Source organism: Echiichthys vipera (genome assembly GCF_963691815.1).
Source record: "Echiichthys vipera genome assembly, chromosome: 14".
Classification (NCBI taxonomy): domain Eukaryota; kingdom Metazoa; phylum Chordata; class Actinopteri; order Perciformes; family Trachinidae; genus Echiichthys; species Echiichthys vipera.
The window spans coordinates 21819626-21838938 of NC_139839.1; the positions used below are offsets into that span (position 1 = coordinate 21819626).

Below are 19313 nucleotides of genomic sequence, written 5' to 3' on the forward strand. Positions count from 1 at the left end.
ATTTTTCTTTCATCTCAAACTTTGTTTACATGTGATCAGCGAGGGACTTTTACCTGCATTGTGAAAGCCCTTAGTGTTGACTCAGGAACTGGTGTTAAAACATTTCAGCATTTATTTGAACACTATATACATACTGTAGCGCGACAAGGCACAGGACAGGAAGTTAGAGCAACAAAAAATGACTAACTTCACAACATGCTTATTCCAAGACTTGATATAAAAATAGAATCAAATGTTATCTGATGGACAAACTAATGCAGGGGTGATTTTACACATCACCAGCTTCATTGTATGTTAATGATTTTCAGAAGTTTCAACACTTTTCAAGCACTGATCTGCAAATTCAGCAAACAGAGGCTCCTGCATGGCGGCCTTCATTGCGTCGTCTTTGCTGTCTGCACTGTCAACGGAGCGCAGTAACTGTCTCAGGTGGGGGTTGCAAAGAAGATCTCTGAGCTCCTTTGACCGGCCTGTAGAGACATAAGAAAGCATGTGGTCTTTAGTTGATAGAAGTGTTAGGCGAAGGAACGCAGCTGCCAGTAGTGTTAAGAGCAGACGAGAGATGCTGTTGGATTAATACCTAAGAGCTGGAGCCTCTGCAGAGGAACTTTGTCAGTGATGTCCTCTTGATGCAGAAGATCATCAACAGTCCACATCTCTGCAGAGACAGAAAGCAAAAAAGGGGTTCTCACACCGGGCATTGGGGAATTGTGAAGGTTGAACTGAAGTATTTTAAATCACCTCATCTAACAGCCTATCGTTGCTGTGACTTAATCTACTGAAGGGACAATTAAATAAACACAAGTTTGACATCTTTAAGTTACCCAAACATTTCCCACCACCACCTACACACTCTACCTGCCTTAGTGTAATGTGGACAGTGAAATGCACAGGTCGGTCACACCAGAATATTAGAGTAGCATATTATTATTTGTCTAAATACAGTAACAACCCTCATGATATAACACTAATATAAAAAGACACATAGCACTGATGAATTTGACTTTTTGAATGTGTTTTATTGCTTTGTCCATGTTTACCACCCCCCACCTATTATAATGCATTTGATTTGTGCTCTTTCTGGCTACAATGAATCCCAGGAATGATGAGAGAAGTAACACCATACCAGTGTTGAAAGATTCTTTAGCTTCAGGATCAACATGTGCAGGCTGTTCAACAGGAAGGCAAGCGTCTATGAACAAAAAAAGAATGTAGATGGTGAGCCCTGCAGTTTATTCCTCTGAGTAAGATTACATCTTATCTGCTGACGCTCATTTACCTTTGTGCCTCTTGTAACAGCCAAGTGAACAGCTGTCGGGGGAAAAACGTGAAAATTAAAAACTGACATTTGACTGGCAGATCACAGTGGCTGCTGGGTAATACTGAATCAAGTTAATGGGCAGTGACATCAGTACATCCTGTACACATACAATGTAACGTTACAGGATATGATATGCTGTATAATGTCAACGTGTCATTCTAAATAGGGGATTCAGTCTAATGAAAAGAAAGTACGTGTTTGTTCCCAACTCTAAAATCAAAGTGAATGGGTGGATTATAAAAACAAAACATGTGATTCACTCTAAAACATTTAGATTTTTAAATCTTTATTGAATTCTTTGGATACAAAACAATAACAACAAACAAATAGTCATTAATATATATATATATATATATATATATAAAATATTCAAGAGCATAGCCAGGGAGAGTTTCAAACATAGGGCTTATATGAATGGTTTTAGCAGCTTTCTTGTTTTTTTTGAGTCAAAGATGGTTTTGATGTGTTCAGTTTCCTTACCAAAAGCAATAAACGAGGGTGTAGAGTTACTAAATTTGGCCTTGGGAATATGATATCGTCCTAAAATGCTAACAGATGAATTAGGTATATGTCTTTCTGTTTTTTACTTTTGTTGTCACGGAAGCCAAACGGTACATCTTTCCAGAACAACGAAAAATCAGAGACAAGTTGCGTCAGTTTAGTACATCAGTAATGTAACGGGACAGATCTTTCCAAAAAGTGGTGGTGTTTAGACATTGCCAGAACAGATGCAACATTGTTTCTGGACATATTCCACAGAAAGAACAGTTCACACATATGTCTTAAACCTCGGGAGATATTGCTCGGCAGGGTAATACCTTTGTATGACTTTGAAAGAGACTTCTCTTACTTTACTGGTAAGGAGGTATTTGTGAGGAAGGTTCCAGATATTTCCCCAGTTCAGGTTATCAATTAAATAAGACCAATAGGGAACAACATTAGGGATATTGGTGACACTACTCCGGAATAAAGAGCCAATGTTGCGATTATTATTCCTCTGTGTGGTATCAAAACATACATACAGGTCAACGTAGGGTCCAAAGATGGTAAATGGTCTGGTTTTCCAGTCCCTTTTAAGGGAGTTAAAATACAAGACGGGATGGCGTCCATAACAACTGCAAACTCTTTTGGGCTGGTAGGAACACCAAAAGTGTGGAGGAATGCAGAATAATTCAGAAACGTGCCATCATCATTTAGCAGTTGTCAGAATTGTGTTATTATTGAACCAGGTTTTTATAAAGATTTATTCTTGAATATAATAAGCCGATTATTCCAGATGAAGCACCTATGTGGTGAGAAGTTATGTTTTTAGATTAACGACCATGCTAAGAGCATTTGTTTTTGGAATTAAGATAAAACTACGGAGAGGTAAAGTAAATATTCTAGACCTCCAACCATAGAGAAATATAGTAAGGTATAAAATCCCATGTGGATGTGGGATTCTTCAGGAAATGCTTTATCCTTTAATAATGGTTGTAAAATCAAGACAGTCAAAGGTGTTCATAATAACAGACATTTCGCTCTACTACATAGTGGCCTATGACGTCAACACGCATATAATTTTGGCCTACGTAGGTTGCCGTCCCATGCGGTGTCATGTGCCAATATTGTTATCACGTGTGACTTTAAGGATATTTAGGTCTATGGCATAGTCTGTAAATATTCGCATATGTTTTCTTATGTTCTGTTTTTTGTCACTGTTGTTTCCACGTCTTGAAGCGAACCGCAGTTATGCTCACAAACGTTAAGTTACAGAACCGTAATGTAGCTGTAACGTTAGCTCTTAGTGGATAGGGCTGATATCTGTATACTTTTACTCTCTTTGTCACACTCTAGATTGGTCAGACAAACGCACCGATGTGCCAGAACAACACAAAAACCATTGTTATCGTATGTTCTATTATCAAACCATAGTTGTGTTGCTGTTTTACCGGATGCTAATTGAAGGCTAGCTACCTTACAGTTATTTAAAGTGAACGTTACTTACTATCTTATTTTGCAGGCTGGGCATCTGTATTTCGGTGTATGTTCGCTGCACACGCTGCATAACTGCATCCTGGCCAGGAGACAAAAGGAAATGTCGGGCAAATGGGTCAAAATGCCAACAGCTCATAGATATGAAGAACAGGAAATGAACACTGATTCCGGTTGGGAATCCTTCCTTCAAAATAAAAGCATTTGACTTCAGTCAGGAGTCCCTACACTGGTATGTATTGGCGAGCCTCTGGTTCAGCTGAAGAAAACTTAACCTTTTCATTCATAGAATACACTTTAGTGATTGAAAAGTTACATAAATTCTTATGTAACTTTTCAATCACTGGGGTATTTTCCACATCCTGCAGATCTTCTGAACTGTCAGTGCCTGCTCCTCATCAGTCATGCCGTAAAAGACATTGATGTAGGGGCCTTGTTGGATCGGACAAAGTGGTTTGCAGTCATTTCCCTGCAAGTGACATCCCAAATAGCTCATATCATAAAAAAATGATCATACAATTTAAAATTCACTAACAAATCTTTTTCTAGACCGTAGGCATTTTTGAATGTACTGCCCCTTGACCTTGGGGTCTGTCTGTCTTTGTTTCTCTCTGTCCATCTGTCCGTCTTTTCTCTCTTTCTCTTTCTCTCTCTTTTTCTTCCTCCCCAACCGGTGCAGACAGATGTCCGTCCTCCACAGAGCTGGGTCTGTCCAACGTTCCTGCCTGTTATAGTGAAGATTTTCATTGCCACCGTACTTTACCGAGGAATTGTTGTGTCTATGTAAATCATAAATAAGAGTGTGGTCTATACCTACTCTGTAAAGTGTCCTGAGATAAGTTTTGTTATGATTTGGCACTATAAATAAAATTGAATTGAACACTCCTCTGGGAAACAAAAGGTGCAGGCCCTCATCTTCCCTGAGAAAACACTGGACACAGACAGGAAGGAGAAATTCATAGAGAGAAGAAAGTCCAAATGCAAGGTACTGAGGAATGATTTCTGCTTTCAGAAAAACTATAAAAACACAAAACAGTAACACACCTGTAAAGCAACCAACTTAACAGAACTAAACCAGCTGTATTAAAATACAAATAATGTATAGAAGTATTCAGTTATGATAAATAAAACAATGCAAACTGGTTAGATTAAATCAATTTTTATTGAATCAAAATACACACGCATCATATCTTCTTCACCCACAGAAATGTCTACATCTACCTCTAAATATTTATCAACCACACACCACTGACCCATATAACGCAACGTAAGCGATTGTTGCACAGCTGTAACTTGAGAGTAGCAGGTCTTGCTACAGAGTATTTAGTGGAGAGCTGTCTCGTGACTGATCGCTGGGCCTGTTCCCGGAGTCACGGAGCTCCAGTCACTGGGTCAGGGAGGGCAGAGAAGCTTGGCCATAGTCAACATCAGGAATCCGGATCTGTGTGGGAATCAGAATCAAATCACCAATCAAACCCTGCAACTATGTTCGTGAAGTGTTTATCTGCAGAACATTTTTTCGATTAATCATTTGATCTCTAAAATGTCTGAGCAAGAACTGCTGGCATTTTCAACAGTAATGTGAAGTAGATACTACTAATAGTAATAATAATAATAACAATAATAATAATAATAAAGTAAAGCTTCTAAATGATCGCATTTTCATTTTCTGTTTTGGTTAATAGACACATCATTTTTCTGATCCTTTGCGTGTTTTTCTATTATGCTGTTGTCAACGAATCCAATTTGAAGTTATAAAAATCAGTCTGTCAGCAGTTATTCCACCTGCGCATGGTTGTATTTCATCATAATACTGATATTGCGGTATGTTAGAGAATTGTACAGGTTGGGAAAAACATGCAAAATGATAGTGCATATGGCTCTCCTTGTCACAGTGACCTAATAGGTGGAACAAAGCAACATCTTATATTATAACGATCCTCACTGTGATCACAAAAGCAGGCGTTGTTCACCTGACATTTCTGGAAATAATCGGTTTGGATTTGCCTGCAGGAGCTCGTTATGTAAACAACAAGAAGGGGGTTGTTTTTTTCCACCGCAGAGGCTGACTAAATAATGGACTTTAACAGTGAATAAACACTGTTTCCAGACTAGTTGTTACCTGCAAACACCGAGGAAAGCCATCAAGACGAAGCGCTCTTGGTTCTCCTGCGTTTTATTTCGCTGTTGTGAAATTTTTCTGCTATCTTTCTTTCGTGTCCAGCGGGGCAATGGCGGTTTGTGTTCAGCTCGATTTCCCTCTTGGATCTCCCTTTGCCACAAGCGTGGCACGAGTATTCCAGCAGGTTATAATAGTCATACTGATCGTAAAAGGTTTCCTCGAAAGAAACAAATCTTTCCATGTCTGTCGCCATTTGGAGACGGAGTGCAGTAGTTTCCACCAGACAACTGTCGAGCGAGCGCACCACGGAGTAAACAGATGAGGTCACCCCGTGTTTATATACACGGAGTCACGTGCTCATGGCCGTGACACTCGGATCGAGGAAATATGGACTCATAAATAGATATTGTGCTGTTTATTTGGAAATGTTGATATGTTTGATGCATTTTCGGTCTGACATTAAATGTTTAATCTTTGTTTATGTGTGTGTATTGTTTTTCTGTTTGGTGGTTTTGGCTGTTTGTGTCGCAAATAATAGTTTGAAATTGTTGTAATAACGTCATTAACGCGCAAGTAAGTTTAAGGACCTTTAGTGACTGGATTGTTGCCTAATTGCGATATGGGAATAAATAAATATCCAAGGAAGTTAGGGCAGTAATTTACATTGCACATAGATTACTCTGTATATGTATCCATGTATGAAATATGCATAAACCATAATGAACATTACACCCAACTACTCTCATGTGAGATAACGGACTTAATACCGTGTTGTTAGAAGCCTATGTATGATCTTAAGACTTGCTTGTATATTAGGTGATTAAAACGTGTCCGCATAATGGCAAAGCAGGTTTATTATTTATACATATATATTCTAGGAGAGTCAGTCACCCCTTCTCTGTAATATGGACTCAATCATAAACAATCTGTTCTTTAGACATTTTTACGGTACTTTGCACATTATAACGGTACTTTTGATCTGTATGTATTACTGTTGTAAATGTGTTATTATATATATATATATATTGTTTTATATTTCTGTTTTTACAAATATAGGTTATCTGTATAATATTGTTGTTGTTAAATGTGTTGTTTGTATAGCTGGAGCTTGCAACGAAAACAATTTCCCCCTTTCAACACCAAAGTGCAAAGCATTGGACAGAAACACATAAAAGGACATTTAGACAAAAAATGACATTGACATAAAATAATAACAAAGAAAACAAGCAAGTGAAATAAGTAAAAAAAGAGCCGTGTTGACTGTTTGTGTACTGTGTTGTTACCGGGCACGGCGGCCCGCCCCTCACGGTGGCCCGCCCCTCACGGTGGGGCACGGCGGCCCGCCCCTCGCGGTGGCCCGCCCCTCGCGGTGGCCCGCCCCTCACGGTGGGGCACGTCCTGACGCTTCTCCACGTCGCTGTGTGTTCGGGCTCGAGCTCGCTGCGTATGTATGCGTGTCTCCAGTTAGGCCAGAGAGTGATGGCGGCGCCCGTCCTGAGAGTGTCCACCCCTCGGTGGGAGAGAATAGCCAGGCTTCTCGTGTGCCTGTTGGGCATACTGTTGTCTCTATACGCCTTTCACGTCGAGAGGGAAAAGGCTCGGGACCCGAGTTATAAGGCTGTGTGCGACGTCAGCAGCTCCATCAGCTGTTCAAAAGTGTTCAGCTCAAGGTAATTTGAATTCAGCAAAGAGCCGCTCAATGAAGCTGCTATTGTGGCTGTAGTCTGGGCAGAAGGGCGGTTCAAACTGTCAGAGGCTCTCAGTTAGCACCGGCTGCTAAGGCTAACTGCAACTACAGCTGCCGGCGTGCTTAGTTCAATATAACGTCGGGAATAAGTTAACTTTTATCATTTAATAAGCACATTAGCTAGCCTGTCTCGCTCGATGAAGCTAACTTTGCTAACCGTTAGCTAACCCGTTTGTTTTACTTGTTAGCCAGTTAGCTCTCAACAGTGAGCCATCAGCGTTGGTTAACTCAACCAGTAGCTGATGTTAACTCTGTGTGTATGGAAGAGTAACACATCTGTAACACCAACTTTAGCACCAAAGTTGAGGGTAGCTTGTTCAGACTCACGTTATTGTTGCATGTGTGTTGCTGCTGCATGAGTCCATTCATTCCTCTGGCCGAAACTGTGATTTTTTTTGGTGCTTGGCTTGGCTTAATTTTGGGGGAACTTTCTAACCTACTAGCTCGGGCTGTCACGCTGCTGTCATTAGCTGCCATGCTAATGTCACCGGGCAGCTAACAGTCAGTCCCAGGGGTTAAAGCCTACACACCCGAGCTATGAACCAAAGGGACGATGCACATTGCCTCTCCAGAGGTCAGTGGAGGGGACTTTAACAACATTGGCTACCTTAAAGTTTCAGTGCTGCTAACCATCACACTTTGTTACCAGATAACAAACGCTGATAACGTTACTGCTGAAGTATGTGTCCCATACCAGCTCGACTTAAGTGAACCCCACCTACTGAATGAGTCTATGCAGGCCTTGGACAAATCACTCACAGCATGTCTGGAATGAAACCTATCGAGGACATATTACATATTTATAAAATGAGTCAGATTAGAGACAGTCCTGCCTGTTGTTACCTAGAATAAACTAGGAACCATCAGCTCTAACTGAATGCGTTTATAATAGTGAAGTAATAGCCTAATGACTGAATAAAATGCACAATTTATTCCCTCTAAATTAATAATCGTAGCAGTTTCTACTTCGGGCTAAACAAGCTTGGTTTCTGAAAGTCTACTCACTAATGCCATCAGGGTTATACCCTATATTTGGTGATGCAGCTTATTGTATTGTATAATTGACTGGTTTGCACATGCCACTGTTTAATATAAAGCCATGAAACACTAGCCACCATGTCTGCTGTAGTGAAAATAATGAAACCATGAATGTCCGCGATGTGGGAAAACATTATTTCTTTTAAACAAGGAGAATATGTTCTTATGGAGTAGTCAATGAAATGAGATTGCTTAACATGTTGCACATTTCAAGCTATTTAGAATAAATAAATAAGTAAAATAAACTGTAACATATGTGCACAGAGGCTTTTAAACTGTATCATCTCCAGCTCTACCTAGCATTTTTAGAATAGCTTCTTAACTGTGAATATGTTCTGGTTTCTTTCCTCCTCTATGACAGCAAACTGAAGATATTTGTTTTGTGGACAAAACAAGACATTCAAGGAAGTCATCTTGGGCTTTGGGAAACACTGATTGACATTTTTGACCATTTCCTGACATTTTATAGACCAGTCAACTTATCAGTGAAGCAAGATAATAATGGACAGATTAATTGACTAAGAAAGTAATTGTTAGTTGCATCCCTACAACAAAGGTCTGAGTTATAGAACAAATGTCTTATCTCCATGCTGCTGCTGTATAGCCTCAGGGCCCAGCCCTAAATGAAACATGGGAAAACTTCAAACAATCATGCTGCATTAATTCTATACTTCACTAAAACATGATATCATAAGGAATAACTAGTATATGAATAGTGATATACCTGTGTAGTTGCACATAAATGTAAATGGATCCGTGTATATTCAGGAATTTTAAAATGATCTACTGGTCTTCCATGCCAGAACTCTGGAACTTACTCAACGATGGACCGCTTTTTTTTAAGTTATATGACTCAGTATTCAGCAGGAACACATTCAGTACTTTGTGCATGTATGACTTATTACATAATGCAAGAAGTTAAATGCACTCTAAAAGTTGGTTTTATCACTACAGAGCAGAGAGACCACGTGAAAAAGAGTAATATGTTTACTGATCATGTTGTATAAGTTGAAACATCTAGCAGAAAAACTTGTTTTTTAATTTTGCCTTATGGCTGCACAACCGTCTTGTCTTTTGTTGTGCTGGATGTTGTGGTTTTCTTTGAAATACATCCATCAGCACATAGAAATAATTTGACAAACCTAAAGGAATACTTCAACCCCAAAATTATTTTCAATCAATTACTCACGCCGTGTTACCGTAAATTCTTCAAGGAAACTTTGTTGTTGTTGCATGTCTCCATGGTGAACAAAGAATCCAAAAAGGGATCCACATTTAATGACAGCAAAACTTTATCAAAACATCTGTATACAAACACACAATTTATGCAATATAATCCAAGTCTCATTCATCCAGTCGTATGCTCAGAAAAGCATGTATTTTTGCTAAAACCTTAGTATTTACAACACTTCTGCATAAACAGTCTTGCACAGACGGGTAGTGAGCCTGTGCAAGCATTAGATAGTTTATGCGGAAGTGTTCAAATGGAGTAAATGTAAAGGTTTTTAGCAAAAATGCATGTGTACTGAGTATACGACTGGATACATGAGACTCGGATTATACTGCACGAGTTGTGTGAGATTTTGTAAACAGATGTTTCCATATAGTTTTGTTAACGGCAGACCTATTACTTATTAAATGTATCAAGCATTGTCTCTGTGTTTGGATTCTTTGCTCGTTGTGGAGGCATGCATTAATAACAATTTCTTTCTTCAAGGTAACATGGGGTGAATGATACAATTGATCATTTTCGGGTGGAAGTATTCCTTAAAGACAAACGGTTTCAGCTAAAGCTTCTGTTAGACTGGAACGAGACCTAATTGTTGCATTGGTTTAGAGTTATTGGTGAACAATAGAATGGTTAACAGGGAATAAGAGAATATTTCACCAGTGGTTGTGCCACAGATAAATTAAATGTTGCCCTCTCGGGACAATTTTAAATCAGACAATAAAGGGGTTCCCTTGTACGGTAAATCCGGTGGGACAACCCAGCCTCGATGCTCGTACTCTAGTCATGTCAGTGTCCACTGCAGTAAAGAAGTGCTTTTTATTTGGCAGCATTAGTTTTCTCCTCCTAATCAACTATCCTTTGGACAGTTGTTGTTGTTGCTGTTGTTTCTGTACTCCCTAAAGTAAACTTGTAACTGACTTCTTTGTTGATGTGTTCGCGTGGTGTAGGTGGGGTCGAGGATTTGGACTCCTGGGCTCAATATTTGGAAATGACAGTGCACTGAACCAGCCTAACAGTGTCTACGGGATTGTCTTTTATGCCTTTCAGCTCCTTCTAGGTAAGATGTCATTTTATTCAGAGTAATCTGTTGATATTGCAAACTCAGGTGACAAATTTCCCCAGCCATTACACTAACAATTAGGGCTGATTCAACCCTTTGCCTTCCTCTGTCATTGCTGTATTTGAAACCTGACTCACATGACACTGACATAATATTTAGTGGCCTATAAATATAAATATATAGTTAAACATATATATTTTATAGTTGAACTGCAACCAATATTTTGTGTTGTTTGGACTTAATTCTAATTAATTTCTTCTAGGGCCCCCCCAAAAAATCTTCCATCCTCATTTATGTAATTTCGTATCTCGATAATGATATATATCACAATTTAGTATGTTTTCTGGTTATTCAATAAATAAATAGTCTATCAGGGTATAGCGTTGTTTTTTTCACTTGCCCAATCAGGCAAGTGCGTCAGAAATCTACTTGCCCGAAGACAGTTTTTACTTGCCCCTATACAAATTATTTTATTTATTAGTGGTTATCAAATGACAACAAAATGATCAATGCCTAATCCTAATGGAGATGAGAATGAAGCGAGATGGCTCACTCCGTAGCTACTTTCATCATCAGCTCTGGAAATAAACGTTTCTTTTTTAATAACTGTCTAATTGGGCAAGTGAGTTTCTATATTGACTAGCCCTCTATATGAAATAACCATATGGTAAAGCCTATAACTAATAATTTATTAAGAGCTTAAGGCAAAATTAACATAACGTGCAAGGATCAGAACATTAAGTGTCGTCCAAATAAAGCAAATATTGTCGTACTGCATTTCGGCCATTGTGTTTTTAACACTGATCAAAACAATATGGAAAAAATGAATACAATAGTCATTTTATATAGTCTTGACAATATTTTCCTTCCTTGTGTTAATGTGGTGTATGTAATTCAGTTTATTTTAATCACATTAAACTGTGTGTTAATGTAAAGTTTGATTTAACCAAAACTGCAATTTTCAAATGATATTCCCTCAGGTATTTCAGATCACTCTTTCTGAGAAGCTTGTATTAATGTGCTTGTTATTGTCGGTACAGACAATGTAATTGTGTCTCAAGAAATCTCTATTATTTGTTTTCATGATATTAATTTCATTGAAAGATAATAAACAATCCTATTGAATTATGGCCCAGCCCTAATTTCTACTAAGACTGCAGGGGTAACATTAGTGTAGTAGCAGTAAAAATAAGCAGGGTGATCGATAGACCTTGGTAGCTACAGATAGTGGCATCATTCTCTTACGTTTATCCCAGTGTAATTTGGCACTTAACAGTTCAGACTAATCACAAACATTTTCTTATGTGTGACTTGGTGTTAACCTGAAGTTTTGATTACATTCACAGTCACATTCCCCTCCCTTCAGTGCATTGATGGTGCTGCTGACTCAGTCATGCTGGTTTGACATGTTTGCCTGCCGAGTGGCCTGTAGGCTTGCCTGGCCACCTGGTGCTGGCACAGAACAAGAGGTCCTTTTAGCCACAGCAGTTACCACTCCTTTGACTAACACAATAGTAGCCCAGTTAATCCAAACTGCTACAGCGGGTCAAGATTTCCATATTAAAGGCATTTTCACTGGCCTTGCACTGTTTACCAACATACTTGTTAGTAGAGATGACTCCAGTGTTTGCATATTCAAAGTTTAATTTCTCATTAATGCCAGTTTACAGCATGACACCCCCGTCAAACAGGACTACTGTACACTCAAATGTCAAAATTAGTCATCGAATGAATGCTATAGTTAAGTAATGCACATTTTATCAACTTTATATACTGCTGGCTAGTTTAAATAACAACAATTTATTTATGGATTATGTTTTGTTTTGAAATTCAAAAGAAAAGAAACAATCTCTAAATTGAAGTAAAGTAGCAGAAGTATAAAGTAGCATAAAATAAAACTGCTCGGTTGAAGTATATGTACTTAAATTATACTTCTAATTATAGTAGTAAATGCACTGTACTACTGTACTGCTACTTTCCACCAGTGTACCCCACTGCTTTAAATCATCACAAATATTCAGGTGTCACGATTTCAATTCTGAATCGATCAAAAAAAAGAGTTAAATTTCGTCAGTTGTCTGTGCTGTTGATCTTTACGAATCAAGACTCAGTAGTCTAACAAAGACCTAGCTGTCAGTACTAGAAAAAAAAGAAAAGTTAAATCTAAAATGTAATCGAATCATGACCTTAAAATCAAAGGTCAAATGGAATCATGGATTTGGAGAATTGTGACACTCCTGATAATCACATAAACTGACAATGTGTAAAACACTGATTCTAGCTGAACCTTTAATTATTTAATTAAAGCAAGCACGTCCATTACCAACGCATTCAGGGGCCTCTAGATATGCACTTTAATCATATCTTTAGAGCCGTCAAGCTGTGTGACTCACACATGTGCAGATATATCAGAACCTGTTTAGCTGTGTATTCTGCCAGGAAGAGAAACAAGAAACCTCCTATTTTAACCTAGGTATGGAACAGCCAGATTGTTACAAACCTAATGAAATATCAAAGGATCAAACCCGAGGAAACTTGGCCATAGAACTGTGACTGCAACTCATGTGACAACAGAATAATATGAGCAGTGTATAAACTGAATGTCATCACGAGGAGGCTGGCTACATAAATGGAGAACTGTCTGAGGCTGAAAGAGCAGACTCATCAGGTTACTTGTGTGTTCTAAGGTTGTCTTTTTTTTAATGGTTATTTGCCTAAGCTTTAGCTTGTGTTTCTTGCCGTAGGAATGACTGTCAGTGCAATGGCCGCCCTTATTCTCATGACGACATCCATCTTGTCGGTGGTGGGTTCGCTCTACCTGGGCTACATCCTCTACTTTGTCCTAAAGGACTTCTGCATCATCTGCATCACCACATATGCGCTGAACTTCATTCTCTTTACTCTCAACTACAAGCGACTGGTTTACTTGAATGAGGCCTGGAAGCAGAAGCTTCAGGCCAAGCAGGACTAAGCTGTCGAGTACGGCAAGAAAAATACGATAAACAAACAAAAGAAAAAAAGAAATGTGACCTCTGAACATTTTGACTTGCCACCAGGAGACCTTGCTTCCAAACAATGTTTATTCTGCTGTGTGTTCAAAAAAAAAATGAAGAAATTTAACTTAAATGTTGGGCCTGACATCTCAATGTTGCAAACATGGAAGGATTTGTAAGTGAAAAATGATTTTCTTCTCATTTCTTTTTCCTTGTTTAACATTGTACTCACTTAAGGAAGGGGCTGGCTGTGCGTGTGTGTTTAGGGGGGGGGGGGCACATCAACCGTGGAAGCAGAGGCAGAGAGCCACAATACAGAACGATGGAGAGCAGCTCTTTTGAACAAAAAGGATCGCAGAATGGAAGAAAACAGGACATTAAAGGGGGTTTACTTGAAGCGGTTAGAAAGGTCCTATTACTGCACAGCGGATCTGCACTCGAACACGGAACCGAATAATGGGTCCAAAAAACAAAAACAACACTCATTACGTTATCCTACAGTTTGCAGATACGGTTTAACGGCAGGGTGGGTGGGGGCAAAACGATTAACATTTATACAGCATAGTTTCTTTTCATGTTTACACTTTGTAGTACGTTTCTTTTATGAAAAGGACCACTAAAAATGAACAGGACAATGTGAGATATTGTGTGTAGGTCAGTCAGATTGTTTGTTTTGCAATTCTGTAAATAGCTGCTGAGCAATATTCCAGGCTAGATTGTGATTTAGTGTTGACTCAGAACTTTAAGGAGAGAAGCAAAACATCGACAAAACCAGGAGAAAACATCAGTAAATCTGGGACAAAAAGATTTAGGTCACAGCCAGGTGGACGAGTCTGAAGATGGGCTGTCTTCCTGGTCAGGCATGCAGTTCAGAGTTGTGGATTTCTTTGTTGTAAGTGGTTATTGTTTCATCTGAAGCCACCGACACCGAAGTCTTTTAAACAGAACTATGGGTTCTTTTCACCAAGTTTGCATAAAGGCACCCTCACTTTTATTTTATTTTTTATTTCTTTGGGTTGTTATGTGAAAAGCATTCCTGACCACCACACGCGTGGGATCCATAAAGACTTATGTGCCTAAAGGAGTGTTAAGGTGAATTACCTTTCTTTCTTTTCTTTTTTTAATGTTTTGGGTGTGGGTGGGAGGGATTATGTCATGTTAACACCAGTTCTGCTCGTTGTTTTATTGTCACAGGTCCAAGGCTTTATTTTTATGATCACATTTTTGTAAATTAAGATACCAGTGAAGTGTTTCTCCCTCCCTAATAGTCTCATGAGGTAGCAAAGGCTGCTACACTGTGATTGTCTGCTCAAGTGTAGAGTGGCCTGGTGGCAGATGCATCTCTTATCTCTCTGTTTAAATGCTCATCTGGCTTTTGTTCACTGTCCAGCCTGTATACATGTGATGTCTATTGAACAGTAACGGTGATCTTGCCAAGCTGAGTTACAGTTCATTTGCAGGATGTGAACAAAACTTGGAAAATGTCATGTCAAGCGCAACAAGGTGTAAGATTTCTGTAAGAAAACAAAACAGTATGTTAAGCCATATGTGGGAGTTTGTTGGGTTTTTTGCTCCGGTAGGAAATCGATCCAGGTCGCTGATGGTTTCCTAAGATGAACAGCCACAGACACTGGAGCTTTTCATCAAGTGTGTTGATCTAACATAGCAAGGTTTGTCCAGAGATAAATCACAGTATGGGGAAAGCATCCACAGCTGGTAGTGGTTTTGCTAGAACTCCACAGTAATGCCAGTTCAGTTTAGCACCAAGTGACAGAGTAGGACCATTGTCTCTTTTCCATCTAGAACCAACTGATTAAAGGATCCAGATGCATGTTACACTATCTCCTGGCTTTAAGCATATGTTGGCCATCGGACAATCTTACACACACTGTCAAAGATCCAGAACAGTCGTAATAACTGTAATAATGTGATTCATGTGTTGTGTTAAACCAGCTTGTTAATAGTTTCCATCACCGCTACTCTCCATGCCCCTTCACTCTAATACAATTCAAGTTCTCCCTGACAGGTTTTTTTTTTTTTTTTGTGGGGTAGAGATTGTTAAAGTATTGGTGATAGCAACTCCCAGGAAAGTAATGTCAGTGACATGCTCTCTGCGGTATCATGAAGTCATCACTTGTGATAGGCTATTGTCAAAGTGAAGTTTCTGCTCTTCATGCATGTCGTAACCCACTTACTGCTTATCATATATAGGCTATTACATTATAATTATTGTTAGGGGTGTAATGATTCTCCAAATCCATGATTTGATTATACTTTTGATTTTAAAGTCACAATCAAAAATCAACAGATTTTTGTTTTCATTCACATTTTCAAGTGTGATATAACCACCATATTCTGGATTATACCACACTAAGGCCATATGGTCAAATTGAAATAATTTATCTAAAATGTGAGAATTGCCAGTCCTACTTTTGATTTCGATAATTTAAATTGAAAGCTCATTTTTGAATTAGAATTGAAATTGTGACACCCCTAATTGTTCCCCATTTTCCAAAGAATTGTGTTATATATATTTTAGATCATTTATACCAGGCAGACAATGGTTTCCAATCATTTTACTGCGAGTAGAGATGCTTCCAGGCCAGCACTTATTCCTTCACAGTGAAGATAATTTATAGTGTGTTATCAATGTTTCCTTGTCCTTCGGGTTTCAGTATAACTGATACATGTGATGCAGTTAGCCTACTAGCCAAGTCTAGATTTCAGCAGCTGTGTTTCAATTCCATAAATGGCAGAATTTGATAAAACTTCTTTAATTGTCCAAAAAAGTTTTTACGCTTGCTTGAGGTGGTTTTTGCATTTGTTAAAAGAAGAGTTGGATAGAGCATACGGAAACCCCTTTGAGCAAAAAATTCTGACATAGTGAACATACAACTCACATTGCTGAGCAGATCTTTCCACTGTGACTGTCTTCTCAAATATTTTTATGTTTTCATCTGTGAACAGCATAAAACATGGCCATGAAAGAACAATTTCAACTTTCCCAATCGAAACAAATTCCTTAAGGACTCTTTATTTTTCTCTTGTAAATAGGACTTTAGCCTATTGAACCAACTTCTGATCAAACTACGCTGTAGCCTAGTTTATTCACTCGTGGACGGAAACATGCCTAATTGCCGTTCTTCTTTGTGATGTTTCAAAAATGTGATTAAAATTTGCTTGAAAATTGAATGGAAACACTGCTAGTTTCACTCAGATGGATAAGCTCACTTAAAGGAGTGCTCCAGCAATGTAGCATACACTCCTTATAACATTCATTCAGAATCAGTACCACAAAAACAGAGATACCATTCTTTTATTGCATGCATTCTTCCTTGTCCAAATGGCTTTGTAACAAAAGGCTTTGTGCAACTTTCATTCACATATGCATTAGTGCTCCTCCAACACCTGTGAACAGACACTGATGTGTAAAATCTGTGGAGGGTCCTCTTTAAACACATTCAAGTCTATGCATGTCGATTTTTATGGCATACAGAAAAGAATGGGAACCAATGGCTGCCTGGAAAAGAAGCTCATTTAAACACTATGGTTTGCATTGGAAAATGGTTGGTAGTTATGTAACGTTCTAAATTACAAATCCTACTATGGCGTAGGAATGACCCGCTCTTCAGCGCCTCTGATTGGCTAGCACTGGTTGCATGCGTTGGTTAGCTTTAGGCATGAGGAGTGAGATTGGTTAAGGTAAGGATATCAGGGTAAGCCAATCAGAGGCAGCATAGGGCGGGACATGCCTTTGCCAAAGGACAAAACAAATGATGTTATGTTGACATGATTGGTGGTAAACATGCAAGCACAGGTACAGTCCTTTTAAACAAGCTGCGTGGTCCTCAAGACAATGATTTAAATGTTTGCATCATTTCTTAGCAAGTCATCTTTAAGATCTTCCTCCAGTATTGCCTTGTTGGGCTTACATCAGGTTTCATCTCAACTCAGAAGAAGACTAACAACCACACTTTTGTTTCGTCGTCCTTTGTTTGGGAAAGCCTCACATTTGACAAGTCTCCTATGGATTCATTTGCACAAGTCAAACTGACATAATTAGCTAGATTTGGCGGCAACAACTGTGTGTCCTGTGAGTATCGACCATAGAGCTGTCCTGGGTACAGTAGGCAGCCTATCATTACTTTCATGACTCCAGTCATATGCAAGTCTATTACACTAGTTGTGTGCAGTTACTTTAAAGAAATGGGGAAAGGAATTTGGATGCTGAGTCAAACGTTTGAAGTCTTTGGCTGGTAACACGTGTGATAAATTCATGTCAAAAAGATCGATAGTGCATTCTCATGAATATTCATTTAGGCCCTGTTTAACTGCCATGTTAGTTGCATCACCAATGCCAACAAAAGTGCCTTCTGTTTGATCACTAGGCCTTGAGCCAAAGACGAGCAACAGTGATAGCCTTGTAAAATGAAGAATGGTAACTCTAACAGGCACTTCTGCTTGCCTACCTTAACATGTAATCTGATAAATTGGTAATTTCCCAAAGATTTGATGTCCAGTACTGGTGCAAACATCCATTCAGAAATTGACAGACAAAATGCCCTGTAAATCAATGGTTGTTCCCCTTATCCTTCCTGAACTCCACTATATAATTATCATCTTTATTTTGTCTATCTAGGACGTTTTGTTAGCTGATAATACACTCTGTTTAAACTACATGATTGTAATGTCCTTTTTTCATCATTAATTATGCCCTTTAGCTGTATAGACTGTTAACATTCTGCCGTTATTTTAGTTAAAAAAAAGTTGAGGGGTTGGAGGGCTAGGAATCCATGTGTCAGCATTAAATGTTTATTAAATTTCTTTGTGGAGGAAAACTTACTGGGTTTGCTTCTGTATTGCCAAATATGTTTTAAAATGCTGTATTTTCTTACATGGAAAAGTGTTACATGAATGGTAGGAGGGTGCAAAAAAAGAATCTGTTTAAATCCATTTTACCTTAAGGGAAAACTGTGGAAGGATTGACATGAGAACATTTTTAATTGTGTCATTGTCATGTGGAAATGATCTACCATTAAAACATTCCCTCTGAAACTGTCATTTTAAGTTATTTGAATGAAATGAAATGCTGTTAAACATAGATTGAAACAACAAGGGAATCACTGCTTAATGTAATTATGTTAGTGTCATATTAAATGATTGGTGAAAGGCTCACATAATCAGAGGCCGCTCATGAACAGTGGCAGAGGTGAGAGGAGAGAAACGCTTCTGCTGCCTGAAAACTGCTTTACACTTCTCACTTGCATGTGACACTCAGCTGTGTGTGTGTGGACGATACAGCGTTGCACATTGTTCTTTGGGACTGTTAAAGGTTGAATATGTAGAATTTTCATTAAAAGCTATATTTAAAAGATACAGGCCGTTTTGAGGGAAACAGAATGAAAGTACTACTTTTCCATAAAAAATATATCTAGTCTGAATTAATATTTACATTTTTCTTTCTGTTTTGTTCTGTTACATTATACCAGCCAATAGCTTTGGACATTGCGGGTTGCCAGGGTTGTCTGTTGTTGGGTGCAGCTACTGTCGGCCGGCTCTGGGTGAAATAGAGTTTACCAATCCAGCAGCTGAGTGACCGGAGACGGGCAAAAACCAGAGTCAGTATAGGCCAAGCATTCACAAAGGAGAGGAAACGGCATTAAAACACACGCCCAAACGGCTACGTTTCTCCTTGATCTGTAAGATGACTTCCATGTTCACTTAGCTGTAATGGCTAACTGTAACTGTCAGTCATACTTGTTTTTATGGTGTGATTTGCTGGAGGGGACGGGTTCAAACAGGCTCAAACAGACTCAGGTCTCCTGTA

At 38.8% G+C, this 19313-nt stretch overlaps 2 protein-coding genes across 2 annotated transcripts; one reads left to right on the forward strand and one right to left on the reverse strand.

The window, feature by feature from the left end:
* Positions 1-166: 166 nt before the first annotated feature.
* znhit3 (zinc finger, HIT-type containing 3) lies at positions 167-3430 on the reverse strand. The gene is made up of 5 exons (XM_083926611.1): positions 3309-3430; positions 1280-1311; positions 1127-1192; positions 581-658; positions 167-470 (listed from the first exon to the last, which is right to left on the reverse strand). Exons 1-5 carry the CDS (start codon positions 3374-3376, stop codon positions 295-297), a joined length of 420 nt encoding a protein of 139 aa, XP_083782737.1. The 5' UTR covers positions 3377-3430; the 3' UTR covers positions 167-294.
* Positions 3431-6863: 3433 nt separating this feature from the next.
* vkorc1l1 (vitamin K epoxide reductase complex, subunit 1-like 1) lies at positions 6864-18490 on the forward strand (the record flags this gene model as incomplete). Its single annotated transcript, XM_083926376.1, has 3 exons — positions 6864-7087; positions 10381-10490; positions 13238-18490. 3 exons carry the CDS (start codon positions 6864-6866, stop codon positions 13462-13464), a joined length of 561 nt encoding a protein of 186 aa, XP_083782502.1. The 3' UTR covers positions 13465-18490.
* Positions 18491-19313: the final 823 nt, after the last annotated feature.